This window comes from Panthera leo, chromosome D1, assembly GCF_018350215.1.
Source record: "Panthera leo isolate Ple1 chromosome D1, P.leo_Ple1_pat1.1, whole genome shotgun sequence".
Classification (NCBI taxonomy): Eukaryota; Metazoa; Chordata; class Mammalia; order Carnivora; family Felidae; genus Panthera; species Panthera leo.
This window is the reverse complement of record NC_056688.1, coordinates 82,689,809-82,709,109: the sequence shown is the minus strand read 5'-3', so window position 1 is coordinate 82,709,109 and position 19,301 is coordinate 82,689,809. Positions and strand designations below refer to the sequence as shown.

The window sequence follows — 19,301 nt, the reverse complement described above, 5'->3', positions numbered from 1 at the left end:
TATCTCTGTTGTGATAATGTAATGATCTACTCAACTTTCATAATATTCAGTCAATTTTAATAATTTATATTTGATAAAACATTATTCATTTCATCCAGGTTTCACATGTTACTACAGAATTATGGTTGTATTATCTTATGATTAATTTAGCTTGTGTCTATGGTTGGTGTCCTCTACAGTCTTAATCATATATTTTTGCTCATTTTTTTCTTTAATAATCAGGCTATTGGGGCTCCTGGGTGGCTCAGTCGGTTGAGCATCAGACTTCGGCTCAGGTCATGATCTCGTGGTTTGTGAGTTCGAGCCCCGCGTCAGGCTCTGTGCTGACAGCTCAGAGCCTGGAGCCTGCTTCGGATTCTGTGTCTCCCTCTCTCTCTGCACCTGCCCCACTTGTGCTCTGTCTCTCTCTGTCTATCAAAAATAAATAAAATGTAAAAAAAAAAAAAAATTTTCTTAAATAATAAAAAAAATTAATCAAGCTATCAAGGACTTTTGTTATTTCAAATAAACACTTAGGATTTCTTTATTCTTTTTTCTTTTTAGTTTCTTTGATTCTGATTTCAATCTGTATTAATCCCTTCTTCCTATCTTATTTTGATTTACTCTATTGTTCCTTAACTAATTTATTATGCTTGACAAAGAATTATCTTATGGATGATGTAAAAAAGTATCAATTAGATTTGAGTCAAGGTAGTATAAAACAAAATAAAATGAGATTATTAGGCTTGAAATGGAAGAACAAAGCCAAAGGTATCATAATCCCAGATTTCAAGGTATACTACAAAGCTATAGTAATGAAATAGTATGGTACTGGCACAAAAATAGACACATACAGCTCTTTGGACAAGAATAGAGAACCCATAAATAAACCTATGATGATATGGTCAACTGATATATAACAAAGGAGGCAAGAATATACCATGAATTAAAGGCAGTATTTTTAATAAATGGTATTGGGAAAACTTGACAGCTGTGTGCCAGAGAATGAAACTGGATCACTATAAACAAAAATAAATTCAAAACGGATTAAAGACCTAAATGCCTGGGTGCCTGGGTGGCTCAGTTGGTTAAGCCTCTGACTTTGGCTCAGGTCTGATCTCACCATTTGTGAGTTCGAGCCCTGTGTCGGGCTCTGTGCTGACAGCTCAAAGCCTGGAGCCCACTTGGGATTCTGTGTCTCACTCTCTCTCTGACCCTCCCCCCCCCTTGCACTCTGTGTCTCATTCTCTCAAAAATAAATAAACATTTAAAAAAAATTAAAAACAAAGACCTAAATGTGAGGCCTGAGGGGTGCCTGGGGGGCTCAGTCGGTTAAGCGTCCAACTTCAGCTCAGGTCATGATCTTGCTGTCCTTCAGTTTGGGCCCTGCTTTGGGCTCTGTGCTGACAGCTCAAAGCCTGGAGCTTGCTTCATATTCTATGTCTCCCTCTCTCTGCCCTTCCCCACTGATGCTCTGTCTCTCTCTGTCTCTCAAAAATGAGTAAATGTTAAAAAAAAAAAAAAAAAATTAAATGTGAGACCTGAAACCATAAAACTCCTAAAAGAAAACAAAGGCAGGAATCTCTTAAACATTCACCCTAGCAACATATTTATGCATATGTCTCCTTGGGCAAGGGAAACAAAAGCAAAAATAAGCTATTGGGATTACATCAAAGGGAGAGACAGAGAGAGAGACAGACAGAGGGAGACAGAGAGAGAGAGGGACACAGAGAGAGAGACAGAGAGAGGAATTAAAAGCTTTTCCCAGCAAAGGAAACCATCAACAAAACAAAAAGGCAGCCTCCTAAATGAGAAGATATTTGCAAATGATACATGCAATAAAGGGTTAATATCCAAAATATATAAAGAATTTATATAACTCAAATAAAAAAAAACAAAAACAAACAAACAATCTGATTTAAAAATGGGCAGAGGACTTGAATAGATGTTTTTCCACAGAAGACATACAGAGGGCTAGCAGATGCATGAACAAATGTTCAACATCACTAATCAAGGAAATGAAAATCAAAACCATAATGAGATATCACCTCACACCAGTTAGAATAGCTAGTATCAAAACGATAAGAAATAACAAGTGTTAAGGAGGATGTAGAGAAAATGGAACGTTCCTGTGTGAAAAGTAAACGGGTGTAACCACTGTGGAAGATAGTATAGAGGTTCCTCAAAAAACTAAAAATAGAAATACCATACAACCTAGTAATTCCACTGCTGAGAATTTACTCAAAGAAAACAAAAACACTAAACTCAAAAGATAATAGCATCTCTATTTTTATTGCATTATTATTTACAATAGCCAAGATACAGAAGCAACCCAAGTGTCTACTGACAGATGAAGAGATAAAGGTATATATACATTGGAATACTACTTGGCCATAAAAAGAATGAAATCTTGCTATTTGTGACAACATGGATGGAACTAGAGGGTATTAATACTAAGTGAAATAAGTCAGACAGAAAAAGAAAAATATCCTATTATTTCATTTATGTGTGGAATCTAAACATAAAATGAACAAACAAAAAACAAATAGATTTTTAAATACAGAGAAACTAGTGGTTGCCAGAGAAGAGGTGGACGGGAGGATGGGTGAAATAGCTGAAGGGGTAAGAGGCACAAACTTTTAGTTATAAAATAAATAAGTGACAGAGATGAAAAGTACAGCCTAGGGAATAGTCAATAACATTGTAATAATGTTATATTGTGACAGATGATAACTATACTTACTATAGTAAGCATGGAGTAATGTGTAGAAATGTTAAATCACTATGATGCATACCTGAAACTAATAGAATATTTATGTCACCTATTCCTCAAAACAATAATAATAATAATAATAATGATGATGATGATAATAACAATATTAGGTGATGGGGCAGGATGCATGTCTCAGCTTTGTTTCTATTTAGTCATATATGCCTTTTAGCAAATCATATCTGTCTAGCTAATGGTTTCTACTACTGAAAACTGAAAAGAAAACACAGTCTCAAGATAAAAAACTACACCTGACAAAATTGATAAAATGTTAAGTTCTATCCGAGGAAAGGAGGCTATTTGAAGGAATAAGAGACTTTGGAAAATCTGAACTGGAACTCATTGCCTTTAGAAACAACAATATCTAAGAAAAATCCAGTTTTTCTATGATAGTGAAATAGGAGACCTACATGCATTCTATGAATGTTCAGGTCATAATCAAGTGAACTCCTAAGATGTTTTACAAACATGGATGCCCTAATTAATACAAGATCTTCTTAAAGAAGATGCATCTATGGGACATTGCAGAATGACAGAGGTAGGTTTAAAAAAAAAAGTATCATATCATTAAACCATATCCTCATATTTTTCTTAGAAGAAAATAACCTGGGGTCAAACTGATTTCAGGCACTCCAATAAACCCTCTGATACTGCTAACAAAAACTTAGGTGTATTTATTCACATTTTTATTGGGAGAATTAATCACATTGATAGATTTGTAGAGTTTGGGACCTGAAAACGTGAAATAGACTATTCTTCTTTTTTTAAAATTTTTTTAACATTTATTCATTTTTTGATAGAAAGAGACAGAGTGTGAGTGGGGGAAGGGAAGAGAGAGAGACACAGAATCTGAAGCAGGCTCCAGGCTCTGGACTGACAGCACAGAGCCCAATGCGGGGTTCGAACTCACGGACTGTGAGATCATGACCTGAACTGAAGTCGGACGCTTAACTGACTGAGCCACCCAGGTGCCTCAAAATAGACTATTCTACATTAGTAATTCAGCTTCCTATCCTTAGTCTGTGATTAAACTTTTCCATGGTCATACTTTTGCTACTTTACCAAATGGACCTTTTCATTATTGGACAGTTAGAACTATCAAAAGACCCTGGCTTACATCAAGTCAAAATTTACCTCTAAAATTCTCATCTATTTTCTTGATTTCAGTCTCTGAAGCATAAGAGAAGAGAACAATTCCTTATTCCTGAAAACAGCCCTTTACATATTTGTAGATAGTCATCTTAACTCCAAGACATTTTCCTTTTTCAGGCTGAAAACTTTTAAACGACATAGCATAACTCATCCAAAATTTTCTCTAAAGGAAGATGCTTTCACTTAGGAAGTGAACAGGAAGGAAGTTCTTCCTAAGGAAGAACTTAGGAAGACAATATTTTATATTCATTTCCAAGGTGAAAGGTCACCTAATTCGTGACAGAGGGATAGACTGCTCTAAATTTACTTGTGAATTTCAAAAAGAATTCAGAGACAACAACTGTATTACGTTAATATATGTGACCTAATGAATTTTGCAGAAGTCTCACATACTTATTTACTTCAGTAAATTCTTGGAAACTGTAACTCATAAATTCTTTAAAAATTATTTTTTAAACCAAGGCTTATTTGTCAAAACATTATTCATGGATGGATTTCAACCCATCTTCAGATTTTAGCCATAAATCATTTTTGTATTCATTTTTATGAATTCAGAAAGGATAAAGGCAGTAATATCATTTTAAGTGGTACTAAAACATTATTTACATTAATTCTTTTGAGGAAAAAAGGGAGAAAATATGTAGCATAGTGAAGCATAACATCACACAAGGGAGAACAAATGCCAAAATGGTAAACCAAGCTCTATAAAACTCAGCATGAAAATTCAATAATTATACAAGAGTATTACTTACGGATAGAATTCTGAAAGCTGTTCAGCTATTGCATAAGCTGTCGGGTCTCTGTCTAAGGCATACAGAGTAATATCTGACTCCTTCTGTAGAATGGCTCTTGTGTGTCCTCCAGAACCAAATGTCATATCTAGAAAAATCTAGCCAACATGAAAAAAGAAAATTACCACTTAGCATGAAGAAAATATTCTTGCTAGCTACCTTAATTTCTAGAAGCACATACTGAATTTCAGAGCTGATAGTAATTTGAAAAACAATTAAAATCATTTTGCTGAGAGTTGAATTTGTTATACATGAGATCTGGATCAATTATGATTGATCGGTCCAAAAGAACGGGACAGATATCAGTAAAATGATAATCTCTGGTACAGGGTGGCCAATTCAAGACAAATTTACATTTTCCTCCAAAGGTCAAACTGGCCACAGTGTTGTACTGCTAGCTTTTTAATGCTTTCCAGCACCTGGCTGATAATGATATTTCCAACAATTTCTCATCAAAAGGAGACAGCTTACAATTAGTATGGCTCATTTTATCTCAGTTTCTCTAAATACTTTATATTACACATAAAGATATTCAAGAATACAAAGAAAGAATGAGAGAGCGAGAGTGAGAGAAACATCGAGAGCGAGCAAGGGAGAGATGGAGGGAAAGAGAATGAATATATCCAACAATAAATAGTCACAGGACAAATCTTTAAAAATCTAAACTGGAAAAGGCTCAAAGCTAAAGTCAAAACAACTACAGTAAACTCTAGCTTTGCCATGAAGTAGCTATACATCTTTGGGAAAGACACTTAAAATCCCAGTGTCTTTAGGTTTCTCCAGGCTCTGAAAAGAAAAAGAAAGTCTAGAAGAAGATACCATCAATACCTACCTAACTGGTAAGATGACATATAATTACCTAAACGAAGACACTTTTGAGAGTAAAATATTTGCTAGTAATAATTTTGCCAGGACAACAGATTAAAATGTGCAGGGGTGCCTATCTTCAATGCTTAGATCATTCTAAAAAAAAACAGTAAAGTAAATTGGATTTGAACCTACTTTTTGGCTATTTTATTGGGCCATACTATAAAGAAAATAGGTCTCAGTTGGGCAAGAAACCAGACCTGGACCATTAAAAACATATTTGTGAAGAAGTTAATTGATGGCAGCCAATGTGGAAGTCAAGACACTCAGTGTTGTGCTCTTAGTTTAATGTACCCTTTCAATAAGCTTCATGGTATTATGAAAATAAAAATAATCATTCCAATAATATCGATACTGTGAAAAAATAATATATACTAAGCCAAACTATTAAAATATTCAAACATATAACTTTAAAGTTATATGAATACACTGCACAAGGGAAATCCCTGCAATGAATGTGAACATTTCCCTGCCCTGAACGCTACAACTTACTTCCAGCAGAGTGGGCAGAAACAAGACGCAAGTATGCTTTCAATTTTTGCTACCAGCAATCATGCTGAGCCCCATCCTCTGATCAAGTCCTCAGAAAAGCTATCCTGCTATTTGAAGAATAATATGGAGAAAATATTCCAATAAAAATTGAAAAGAAGAGAGATATAAGTTATGAGGGATGTAAATGTGGTGAAAATACACAAGCACTGCTTTTTAACAAAAGTATGTTAATACAACTTAACCTTGCATTTCTGTCACTGTCAGCACAAAAGACATGGCTACACACTCTTTTCACCATTATAAACAGTAATGTGAAAACAATACTTGAAGTCATATTATTTGTATAGTTGTTAGGAGTACGTACTTATACTCTCAAGAATGAATAATTTCTTTTCCCAGTCTGTATACTTTTCTTATGCATCTATGAATAGGTAAAAATCTGCCATCTCACCGTATTTCAGTTTTAAAATTGTTAGGGATTTAGGGGCCCCTGGGTGGCTCAGTCAGTTAAGGGTCCAACTCTTGATCTCAGCTCAGGTCATGATCTCACAGTTTGTGGTTTGAATCCCACATCAGGCTCTGTGCTGATGGCATGAAGCCTACTTAGGATTCTGTCTCTCCTTCTCTCTGTGCCCCCCTGCTTGTGCTCTATTTTCTCTCAAAATAAATAAGCTTTAAAAAGAAATTAAAAATGAAATTTCTAGGCGTTTGGCATAAACAAAAAAACTTCTCCAAGGCAAAGTATAAATTACCTTCTTGTTATGCTCAGTATCAAGTCTTAATATCAAGTCTATAATCCTGCACTTAAAATATGATTACCTTATCCCAAGCCAGGAAAAGTCCCCATCAGTAATTAAAAAGAAAAATTCCTTATCATTAAAAATGTTCTTGAAAATGTGAGATGATGATAATAATTTACATGATTATTTTTTTTAATATACAATGATTACACCATTGGAGATATACTGACAATCAAGGAAGTTTCCATAGAGGGAAAAAATTATTACCAGTCAAGTGTAACACAAAACAAAGTGGGAGATATGGGATTTATAAAACTATAAGTGAACCCCACCATATGTCCTGGGTTAATACATGACTGAAGCCATAGACTTTCATTTTTAAAATTCAAATATACATTGCTCATCAAATATAAATCATGACATCCAGGCCTTGTGAGTCAACCAGCACTACAATTGAAAAGGGAGCCAATCAGTCTCTCCCTTTTCCTGGGTCATTAACTTGATATAGGACCACATTTTTTAATTTGTACGAGTTGATGATAAAATTAGGAGATTGGACAAGAACAATGCACAAGAACAAATATATCTGCATGTTAAAAAACAATCTTTCTATGAGTCTGATCTGTGTGTGTGTGTGTTCATATGTTTAGGTCATGTTCCAAACATACATGGAACTCTTTCTTTGAGATTACCTGATATAATTTATCTAAAACACAAAACCCATATTTGATACTAAGAGTTTATTCTGCTAATGTCAGTTTTCACCTGTATAACCCTGGTCAAATTTTAACTCTCTGAGCCCCAGCTGTTTCATCTAAGAAAGGGAGATAGAATGTCTCCCTGTTTACTTTACAGAGATTTATAAAAATTATGTTATTTCTTCCTTATGACCAAAAAAGTAGATGTTATTAGATTTGTACATACACAGAAACTAAGATTACATTAAGCTAGTCAGTGGCAAATGCGGGAACTGAATACAGGAACTTGAATACAATTTGTGTTTTTTCTCGCACTACTCTGCCTCTGCATTAAATCAGTGAAGGCTGTATTTGCCCACTACTTCATGTTTACAAGCATTAACGTTTTCCTTCTTGGTCTAACAAAAGCTCTGTTAGTGAGTATGGACAAGTGGCGTTATTCCCATTTTTGCAAATAGAAAAAAAACTCAAGGTGCAGAGAGATGATGTGACTTGATTTCTTAGATAATCTTATTACTAGCAAGTGAGGGAAAGAGAACTCTAAGCCATGTGTCACCAACTCTAAATTCTGTGCTTTTCTGAAAGAAAGAAAGAAAGAAAGAAAGAAAAAAAGAAAGAAAGAAAAAAAGAGAAGGAGGAGGGGTGAGCAAACAAAAGAAATTTTAAAAATTGGATGGCACAGAAACAATCACAGCAGAGATAGCTTTACAAAAATTATACAAGAAAACTTTACTTGTTTTATAGAGCACTCATTCCCACTGGCATTTAGGCTCTTGGAAACCATGTCTTAATCTTTGTTGTACCAGGGTAATTCTTGAGATATGTGTGTTTCTCTCTTTTTTTCCTTTGTCCTCCCTCCTTCTCCTCTTTCAAACAGGCACCTAAGGATTCAGAGCTTTACAATGTATGTTCCTTGAGGATTTTTGCATGGCACAAAGAAAAAAGTATCTTTCCTATAGTCTGAAGACAACTACTTTCCTGTCAGTAGTTAAAAAAAAAAAAAAAAAAAAAAAAAAAAAAAAAGCTCAGAAAGAATGCTAGTTATCCTGGATAGGTTAGTGTCTTTAAGGAAAAGAGACAGAGAGAGACAGAGATTTCACTGAAATTGGGCAGAAGAGCGATGGAAATGAATGAACAAATTCCAAGAAGGTGCAGGACCAATGAATGACTGACAGGGGTAAGATCTCAAAGCAGCTGTCTGTTTGAGGAACTGAGGGAGTGTGGTCCCTCAACACAGGGTTCTCAGTGCTACTAGAGATTTCCATACCACTATGTGGTACAGAAGAAGCAGAACCTTTGGTCCTCGAGGGCCTACACAGGTTATAACAAAAGGTATCTCAGGGGAAACAAAGGGTAGTATGAGGTGAACAATAAGATGCAGGGCCTCTGCACAGCTCTGGATGGTGTGTGGAGTCAAGAGAATGACTGAGATTGATGGTTTCTTAGCACAAGGACATTGAGGCTCAGAGTCAAAATGAAAGTGACTTAAAAAATAAACAAGCATTTGAGGGAAGATCCATGACTACAATTCTCCAACCTTTTTTCAAAGTTTATTTATTTATCTTGGGAGAAAGGGGGGTGGGCAGAGAGACAGGGAGAGAGAGAGAGACAGAGAGAGAGAGAGAGAGAGAGAGAGAGAGAGAGAAAGAGAATGCCAAGCAGGCTCTGCACTGCCAGCGAAGATGCGGGGCTCAACCCCATGAGCCAAGAGATCATGAAGTGAGCCGAAATCAAGAATTGAATGTGAACTGACTGAACCACCCAGATGCCCCTTGCCTCAAATTTAATAGAGTAGCATCAGTGCACAGAGGTAGATGCATAGTAAATATTTAGTGATGCAATTTGAAAAAAAGAGCTCAGCCTCCCAAGGTAACAATGATAAAGATAGCAATACTCATTTGTGCATATTAATTCAGAAATACTCAAGATAGAAGATTCATTACCATAGGAGGACATAAAACAGTCACAGGATATCCAACTTTTGGATTTATTTAACATTAATATAATCCTAACATTACAAATTGATTCACTAATGAAAAAAACTTTTGCAAAACATTCATAATAATCTGATATTAATAGTATTATGTACCTCTAATGCACCATGTTCCTATTTGTTGACTAGTGTTCCTTTGCGTTTGAAATAAGAAATGAATATTTCTTATTTTAGGTTACCTCTTTTAATCAAATACAACTAAATGACATTTTATCCCCATGGTCTTCTAAATATAGAAATGATTAGGTTCTACCTTGCACCATGATGAGTCACACTTGAATAGTTGAGCTATAGCTGTGAATCTGATAATGAACAGGGTACAAATGCAGAATTTCAGAGCTGAAAGGGACATAACACACTATTTATTCCACCTCCTCATTTTACTTATGAGGAGACCGAGGACCAAAGAAGGTAGATGTTTACTAGTGGAGGGCAAAGCTAATACTAAAACTCAGATCCTATGCTCTTTCCACTTGATCTCATAATATTCTTCTACTGACATTATACAATAACACTGAAATAAACAATCAATTTTTGAAAAAGTATTTTTTCTTAATATGAAGATAGATATATGTAGGAACTTTGCATCTTAAGCCTCCAACACAGTTGAAAGCAACCACTCTTCTACTGTTCTAAATTGTTTTAAGACTTTATGAAGATAAATCCAATTGAATTAAATTCCAAAGACAATTATGTTATATATATGGCCTCATATAAATGTCCACCCATTATATGTAAGAGCAACTGGGGATAACTGACTTCTTGACAAGTTACAGTTTTCAAATTGATATTGAAATTAAGAGCAAAAAATTAAAATACTTAAAATCACAGCCTCATGGGTAGTTAGAGCTAGAATGACCCATAGAAATAATGCTAATTTAATCCCATTAGTGTATACTACTCTTTCTAGAGTATTCTTAGCATTCCTTTATACCTTTCAGAAATGATATCCTTTAAGACTCAGCTAACGCTGCTCTCTGAAGGGGGAGACTGACAGAAATCAAGGGATTTGCCCAAGATCATCCTGCAGACTAGATAATTAAATGATTTGTTTTTTCCAAACCAAGAATTCTAATCGTTGAAATTTTCACACTGGAACACTGTTAAAATTGGACATGAAAACATTTTTAGCCATGAATAGCATGAGGGCAGATCTTTCAATTTCATTTTCCTAATGTTGATTAGTCATTTCCAATCTGTGCAAGATTTTTAATAGTAAGTTCTCATCCGAATTTGGAAACAATATGGCCTGATTTCACTTTAAAATTTCTTCCTATGAATATTTTCTTTTCTGGCAATTACTAATTTTGAATTTTTAGAATTGAAGTGTTTTTGAAAGAATTTTAGTTAAGCTTCACCTATTTGCAACGGGCACCTATTTCGGTATTTTTTTAAATACTGAAACGTCTCAAGCATATACTTAACTTTCTGAATTTTTTTTCAGGAGGTAATTAAATTTAAATGTAGCATTAATTAATAATCTGTATATTTACTGAACACTCAGTACAGATAAGCCCACATGAGGTAATACAAAGATATTAAGCTATGGACCTTTAAATTTGGTAAGGAATTTAGACATGCATACAAATAACTACTAATAAAAAGAAATCAGCAATACAAGAAAAAGCATATTTTATAGGAGTGAAAAAAACATACTTATGTCAATCACTTGTGAGATGGACAGAATCAGGGTAGGTTACAATTCACTCAGCTGGGCCTCGAAGACTGGGCAGAAGTCCGAAAGCACCCTATCTTCTCACTCTCCTATATTCTCCAAATTCAATTAGCTACCAAGTCCTGTTGATTTTATCATATAAATATGTCTTAAATTTCTCCGCTCCCATTTTAAATTCAGGCCCCTTTATTTCCTTGTTTTACTACTGCAATAGGCTCACACTCATATCCGCACCTCTAATCTGAATTCTAATTTTTTTTCTACACTGTTAACAGGATATCCTTTCTGAAATAAAATTGTTAACATGTGACATTATTCTCCTCAAAAGCTCTCCAAAGGTTCAAGATAGAGTCCAAATTTCTAGGCATATTGGATAATATTCTTCAGAATCTGGCCTCTGCATTTCTGCCTAACGTTATCTCCCACCACTCACACATGAATTTTACAATGTATTCCTTAGCCATATGGTTATAAAACATAATAAAAGCACATGCAATTACCAAACATGCTGAACTGTCTCATGTCTTCTCTCCCTTCTTTCCTTGTTCCATCTCGCTCATTTTATTCTCAAACAATTACAAGGATTCTGGTATATCCACAGCTCTTTTCCAAAAGTTGGAAATACAACAGTAGGCCGAAACAGACATGGCCTCTGCTCTCATGTAATATTTAACTGGGGGCCTTAGTATCTTTAATATATTCTTCTTTCTTTCTCCTTTCCTCCCCTCTCCTCTCCTGTCCTCTCCTTTTCTTTTTCTTTCTTTCTTTCTTTCTTGCTTTTTTCTTTCTTTCTTTGCTTGCTTTCTTTCCTTTCTTTCTTTGCTTGCTTTTCTTTCTTTCTTTCTTTCTTTCTTTCTTTCTTTCTGTCTTTTTCTCTCTCTCTCTCTCTCTTTCTTTCTAGAATACACCTCAGGAAGATGTCCTAAACATCTCTGTCCCCAATGCCAAATAATGAATGACACAGAATATAATCAATAAATATCTATTGAATAAATATATAAAGACAAAGAGAATTAAATCTTAGCAAAGGTGTAGACATAGGAAAGAATATGTTATATAGAGTTTGATTGGAATCCAGGATGTATTAATAGAAGAGAGGAGAAAGAAAAAGGGAGGAAAGAGAAACAAGGAGAAATTAAAACTTTCACTTATGTGCCAGATACTGTGTAATTTGTTGTGATATGTTCCCTCTCTCCGTCCTAATAGTAGCCCTATGAGACAAACTAGGAAATAATGCTGGAAGGTAGGGTGAAGCAACTGTGGCAATCATAAAAGGCCAAGGTAAGTGATTCACATCACATTTGCTAGAAAATGAACAGCTTTTGAAGACTTCTAAAGTACATAAAATAATGTAACTGCCAAGAGTATTAGATGGGTGGCAGGTTGTGAGAATATAGTTGTGACTTGGTATAGAGCATGCACCCAGGCCAGAGGACACAAACGCTGAGCTGTCAACAGAAATGGAGAGTAATTATGATAAATAACAACATACAATGCACTTATTGAGTGCTTATTTTATGAACCAAAAATGGTGCCAAACATTTGATCTGCATCATGTATTCATTTTATACATAGGCATAAGCACACACACACACACACACACACACACACACACACACACACACTCAGTTAATTGAATGTGATTCTTACACATTCTAAGTTACTATTATTATTACTATTTTATAGAGAAACAGGAGATTTAAAAGAGGGTTAGGTGAATTGTCTGAGGCACAGCTGATGAATGTTGGAAACAGATTTCAAAAGCAATCCTGTCTCCTGAACCTAACAGCTTTGCCTTTCTATAGAGGTAAAATAGACTAATTAATTAGATGTAGTGAGTGGAGAAGTGAGAAAAATAAAAAAATGATTACAAGGCATGCTATCTGGGTAACTAGGAGTACACAAAAGACAATATTTATTGTGCAATTATTATGTGCCACCATACATTATGCCACACACTTTAAAAACTTGACCTAATTTAATACTTACAACAGATTGTACGGTACATAAAATAATTTCATTTCACAGATGAGTATATCAGAGCCATTTACTTAGGAAAATATAAATTGGCAGTGTAATTATAGATAGAGGCAGAAATAAGCATTTCCCTCTCCTCCCTTCCACCCTTCTACTCCACCCTCACCACCTCCCAATTAGTGTTAGAAAGGCCAACGAACAACTTCTTTTACTCCAGAAGAGAGAAAAACAGAAGTATGAGAAGATACAGGCAGCTTGACAGGGAGAACAAAGATTTAAGAACTCCACGTGGGAATAGAGTAACTCTTTGTAGTAAACTGGAAACAGTGAAGTGAGGGGCCATACTGAGCAGAGATTCTGAAGAGAGTAATAATAATACAAAGCTGGAAACCCAAAAACATAAGACCAATTATAACAGCATTAATGCATAGTGGGAGGAAGAAGTTTGATTTCCTAAAATACTTAAAGAACACTAAGTTCTAACTATATTTTTAAAGCTCATCCTAGTCAAAAACATTGATACATTAAAAAAAAGTAAGATAAATTACTTTTATTATATATCCAAATTGTATTATGTAGCCTTTGGAAGTATTGTGCCCCCAATACAGTGTAACGTAGCACACATTAAACCAAATGCAACAGAAGAGAGCCCCTTGATGTAATTAGTGAGGCAAATGTTAAAAGGGAGATGAGCTAGTTATTTGGACATGATATGATAAATATAATGGATATTTTGAATTAAAAAAAATGACTAGAAGAAGTTACCTGCTTTACAGTGTCACTGGAATATTTATAATTGCTAAGCAAACTATTGTTGTACCATTGTGTATTGAATCATACAAGACTATCACTGACTTCTCTCAGACTTTACTTATGTATCTGTCTAATCTACTGACAGGTAGACATTTATCACACCGAAGAATCTGAAGACCCAAAATAAATTAGAACATATAACTGTGAACATAGAAGGCTACCAACCTTATAGTCAGCTAACATTCTGAACAAACATTTTTTCTACCAAACTCCTTGATTTATTATTGTCTTGTCAAGCTCCGTTGAGTATCTGTCTGCTACACGCTTATTTTGTTTTATTTGTAACTATTACATGGGCTTATGTAAAAGCAAAAAAAAAAAAAGTCTCAAAAGGACATAAAAGTTATACCACAAACAAAACAATCAATGCACTGCAATAAATTTATCTCTTTTCCCATTTTATCAAGAGTATTGGTGTTACTATAACTCATTCTGCAAACATTTCATCTTGTAGCTTAAATTCCATCCTATTCACAATAGAAACCTTTACTTGTCATAACAAACCTTATTTTTCTCTTGTTCATAAAGTATGTTCTTCAGTTATATTAAATTAAATAATTATAGTATTCATCTTTCTCCAGTGATAAGTAGGTTTGCTCTTATCTGTAACATGGATGGGTTTCAGTCATAAGTCCCAACTATGTACAATGGACTCCCACTTGATCTGCTTGCAGATACATACAATGCACGAATTAACAAAAATAGCTAAAAATAATATGGCATGGGTGGTCACAATAAGCTTAATTTCACAGACATTTCTGGCCCAGACAATGCCAATCTGTTAGCATCTTTTTAATAAGAAAAAAAGTTTTTATCTACACCATCAAGAAACTCATATGACATATTCTGGACACACTTTCTCTGAGAATGTCAGACAAATATTTTCTTATAAATATTATTAAATATATAGATTGTTTACAGTATTTGCAAAAAATAATGTGAAAATAATGGCATATTGAGCTCTTTAATCAGTGTGCTCAGCAAATGCTCTTTTCAATATTATTATTATTATTTTTTTTTTGGTCAGAGGGGCAAATGTCATTTTACTGATGGCACTTTCAATGTGGTTCTAGTACTAAATTTTTATCAGCATTAAAATAAAACCAATAATGGTAACATTTTCTACTACTTAGCCTTCAGATAACAACTTTGTACAAATCAAAGCAGACCAATATATACATAAGTACTGGTGTCCAATCTACTGTGCTATGTGCGCACACAAGAAGGCATATGTGTATGCACATGCATGCATACATATAAAAACAGATGAGTACAAACTGCCAATGTACTTGACTTGTTTAAATATGTGACTCAAGGTTGGACAAGTTTCATACTCAGAATAGGGTACACTACACTACCACGAAACCCTTGTGTGGAGTAGATGTTAGAAAGTAAAATTTAAAGAGAAAGAGTTTCATAGGTTAGTAAGAAGGAAAATCATTAATTATTTTGAAAATAATTCAAAATAATCAGAAGAAACAGGTTCAATAAAATATCTAAATACTTTTAGAACTGCCTTTGTGACTTTCAAGTACTATATGACTTGAAAAATAAGACATAAATGAGGCAGCAGGGTGTAAAAGAAGGAGACTGAAGGTTACAATATCTAGTTTCTGGTCCAGAATCTATTATTTAACTGCCATAAAAGTTGGGCAAGTTACTTCTCTAAACCTCAATTTCCTCATATGCAAATGGAGATAAGTATATGTCCTACTCCACATCACCAGGTTATTGGGATATGGAAATAAGACAATATACATAAAGGAATTTTGAAAATGGTATAGTGCTATTTAATAATACTAGTAATAAAATGCACTTTAAGGTTAAGCATCAATTAAGTGTCTGACTCTTAATTTCGGCTCAGGTCATAATCTCACGGTTCCTGAGACTGAGTGCTGCATTGGGCTCTGCTTGGTATTTTCTCTCTCTGCCCCTCCCCAGCTCATGTGCTTTCTCTCTCAAAAATAAATAAACATTTTGGGGCGCCTGGGTGGCTTGGTCGGTTAAGCGTCCGACTTCAGCTCAGGTCACGATCTCGCGGTCCGTGAGTTCGAGCCCCGCGTCGGGGCCTGGGCTGATGGCTCAGAGCCTGGAGCCTGCTTCCGATTCTGTGTCTCCCTCTCTCTCTGCCCCTCTCCCGTTCATGCTCTGTCTCTGTCTCAAAAATAAATAAACATTAAAAAAAAAAAAAATTAAAAAAAAAAATAAAAATAAATAAACATTTTAAAAATGTACTTTAAGAAAATAATTATTCACAAAAGACTTAAATTCCATAATAATTTATACTAAATACAAAAGTAATTTAGCAGACCAAAAAAAAACACCCCACTTTTTTTGGCTTCTGAATCTGAAGAAACACTAACAGAACATTCAGTTGGCAGATGGTCTTTAAAAGGAGACTCTCTGTAATAAAGGGAAAAAGTCATGATTCATTTGATGTGATTGGCTTCTTTTTATGTAGCATCGAGAATGAAACTGTTTAACAGCTGTAACCAATGGTACTCATCTATCCACCCAATCTTGTCTGATTGTGGTTTGATAGTATTGCATTGTCACACTAGGAAAGCTAAAGAAACAAAATGGCTTTAGTTTTCATGAAGATTGGCCTTATTAATGGACAGCTTTCCTAACAAGCGATTATTAACTTTTATCAGGTGTTAACATCTGTTTCAGGAACATGGCAGTATGTTTACACGTCAAAATTTTTGTTTAATTCTATGATATTTCTAAACTGATTTGTTTAAATAAATTCAGCAAATAAAAGAAGCCTCTCCATAATGTAATGCTTCTAGAGGGAGAAATTTCAAAAACTTTTAAATGCAACAAAAATCACTAATGATACATCTGAAATAAGACAATTTCATAATTAGTCTGTCTTTGGTATGCTTAAAACTAAGAAAATGTCTTTGAGTTATCTTTTAATTCAGCCCAAATTAAAAAAGCAAAACAGTTTACTAGATGATCTTTAAATCCTTTTTCTTTATATTTTTAATTTTTTTATTTGAGTATAGTTGACACAAATGTTACACAGTTCCAGGTGTACCACATAACTAGTCAACAACGCCAAACATTATGCTATGCTCACAAGTGTAGCTACCATCTATCACTATACAGTACTATTACAATACCATTGACTATGTTCCCTATGCTGTTCCTTTTATTCTTGTGACTTACTCATTCCATAGCTGGAAGCCTGTATCTCCCACTCCCCTTCTTCCATTTTGCCCATTCCTCTACCCCTTTCCCTCTGGCAACCAACAATTTGTTCTCTGTAAGTACTCACTCTTTAAAAATATTTTTCCATGAATATTATTTTATATATAGACTTCTGAGTCATATAAATTTTACATAGTCAAAACATCAATTTAAATTAAAAAAAAACAAACCCCCAAATTGGAAACATTTGTTGGTATTCTCAAATAAATAACCTAACCATGCAGAAAAAAATTATTCCAAGTGACTTTTGAGTAAAATAAAAAATATTTTAATTAAAAAATTTTATTAGTGTTTATTTATTTTTGAGAGAGAGACAGAGCACAAGCAGGGGAGGGACAGAGAGAGACAGGGAGACATAGAAATCTGAAGTAGTCTCCAGGCTCCAAGCTGTCACCACAGAGCCTGACGCAGGACTCAAACTCACCAACTGTGAGATCATGATGTGAGCCAAAGTTGGATGCTTAACTAAATGAGCCACTCAGGCACCCCTAAAAAATATTTTTTAATGTAAGAATTATTACTTTTCTTTTTCAGATAGTAATAGCTTTAAAAAATTTTATTATTGCCCTTTAAAATTTTATCACACTGCTGGTCATATTTTAGAGTGGATAAACAATTCCATCTAGGACAATGAATTGGGCAGTGGGGCAAATTTAACTGCACTAGTACTCTGACATAGTACTAGGAACAAAGAATTCAAAATTTCTCAATTCTTAACTGACCCGGAAGACTTTATACAACTTTCAAATTGGCCAGTTTACTCAAAGTAAGCACTATTCATATGAAAATCAATTAGCTAATTATCTCGACAGTAAAGAAAAATTATATACTTATTGTATAAATTCTGTATGCAGAATACAGAATTTTAGAGTATAAATTTTGTATGGAAATATAAGAATTATTAAAATAATTCCTAGTTCCTAATGAACATTCAATCTACTTGCAGAGACCAAACATATCTATAGAATGATTAAATAAGAAGAAAGAAAATTCCAGGCATGCTAAACACCAGTATACAATTAATGGCAGAATTAATAACGAGTAAACTATGTTTTACAGAAGCAAATAATACGCCATGCAGTCATTGTCTTAAAAGTCCCCTTTATTAAAAAATCATGGCCCAAGTCAAGCCTGGATTATAATTAACTAAGTATAATAGAGGGGAAAAAATATGCCCCCAGGGTACAGAAAAAATCTAAAACAAAGATATTATCCTTGAATCATTCATTGATTTAATTGTTTGAAATACAAGATTTGTAATAAGAAATAGAAGAGACCAGGTTGAATGTTAGATTGTTTAACCTTTGTAAGTCTGCTCCTTAGTTATAAAATGGAGTCAAAAACACTGCCTTACAGATTAAGTGAATTTTGTGTTTACATATAAAGTGCTTAACTTCCAGAAACATAGTGAGCGTTCAAATAATAACAATCACAATGACAACGATAATAATTATAAAACCTACTACTTCCACTGACAAAAAGTAGAACAGACGAAGAGTCCATGGCATGACAGGACTTGCACTAGGATAATAACAGATGGAGAGGAAAGGGTCCATATGAGAGAAATGACAGAAGGAATACCACCATAAAGAAGTACTCATAAGAACTAAAGCTCAGTTTGGATGTAAATACTACACTTGGAAAAAGGTTAACATTGTCACAACACTTTCAAAACTAATGATAGTGCTTACCAAAAGATGGTATCATGAAAGGAGATAATCTGTTTTTCAGGGAATTACCATGATCCTCTCAAATCCGGCCCTCTCAAAATCAGAAGCATGAATTTAGAAGCAGAGGTATTTTTCCCTAAGACTCATCATCATCTCTACTTCACCAATATAGTTTTGTATCTAAAACAAGGACAAGAACAGGTTCTATTCAAGATCACTAGCAAAAAATAGTATAGTTAGGACCTTATTTTTTCATTATTTTTTAAAATATTTTATTTATTTTTGAGAGAGAGAGAAGCAGAGAACGAGCAGGGGATGGGAAGAGACAGAGGGAGACACAGAATCTGAAGCAGGCTCCAGGCTCTGAGCTGTCAGCACAGAGCCAGATTCGGGGCTCCAACTCACGGACCAAGAGATCATGACCTAAGCTGAAGTTGAATGCTTAACCTATGGGGCCACCCAGGCACC

The 19,301-nt window shown here is 34.5% G+C and overlaps 1 protein-coding gene across 7 annotated transcripts in view; it reads right to left on the bottom strand.

The window, feature by feature from the left end:
- Positions 1-19,301, bottom strand: part of METTL15 (methyltransferase like 15) — a 248,811-nt gene that overhangs the window by 155,456 nt on the left and 74,054 nt on the right. For 6 of the 7 annotated variants that reach the window (XM_042904248.1, XM_042904250.1, XM_042904247.1 and 3 more), the window contains one exon: positions 4,654-4,790. In XM_042904248.1, coding sequence (XP_042760182.1) covers positions 4,654-4,790 — 137 coding nt within the window. Of the gene's footprint in view, positions 1-4,653; positions 4,791-8,222; positions 8,317-19,301 lie in introns of those variants that run through there. The other variant, XM_042904252.1, reaches the window with a different exon arrangement.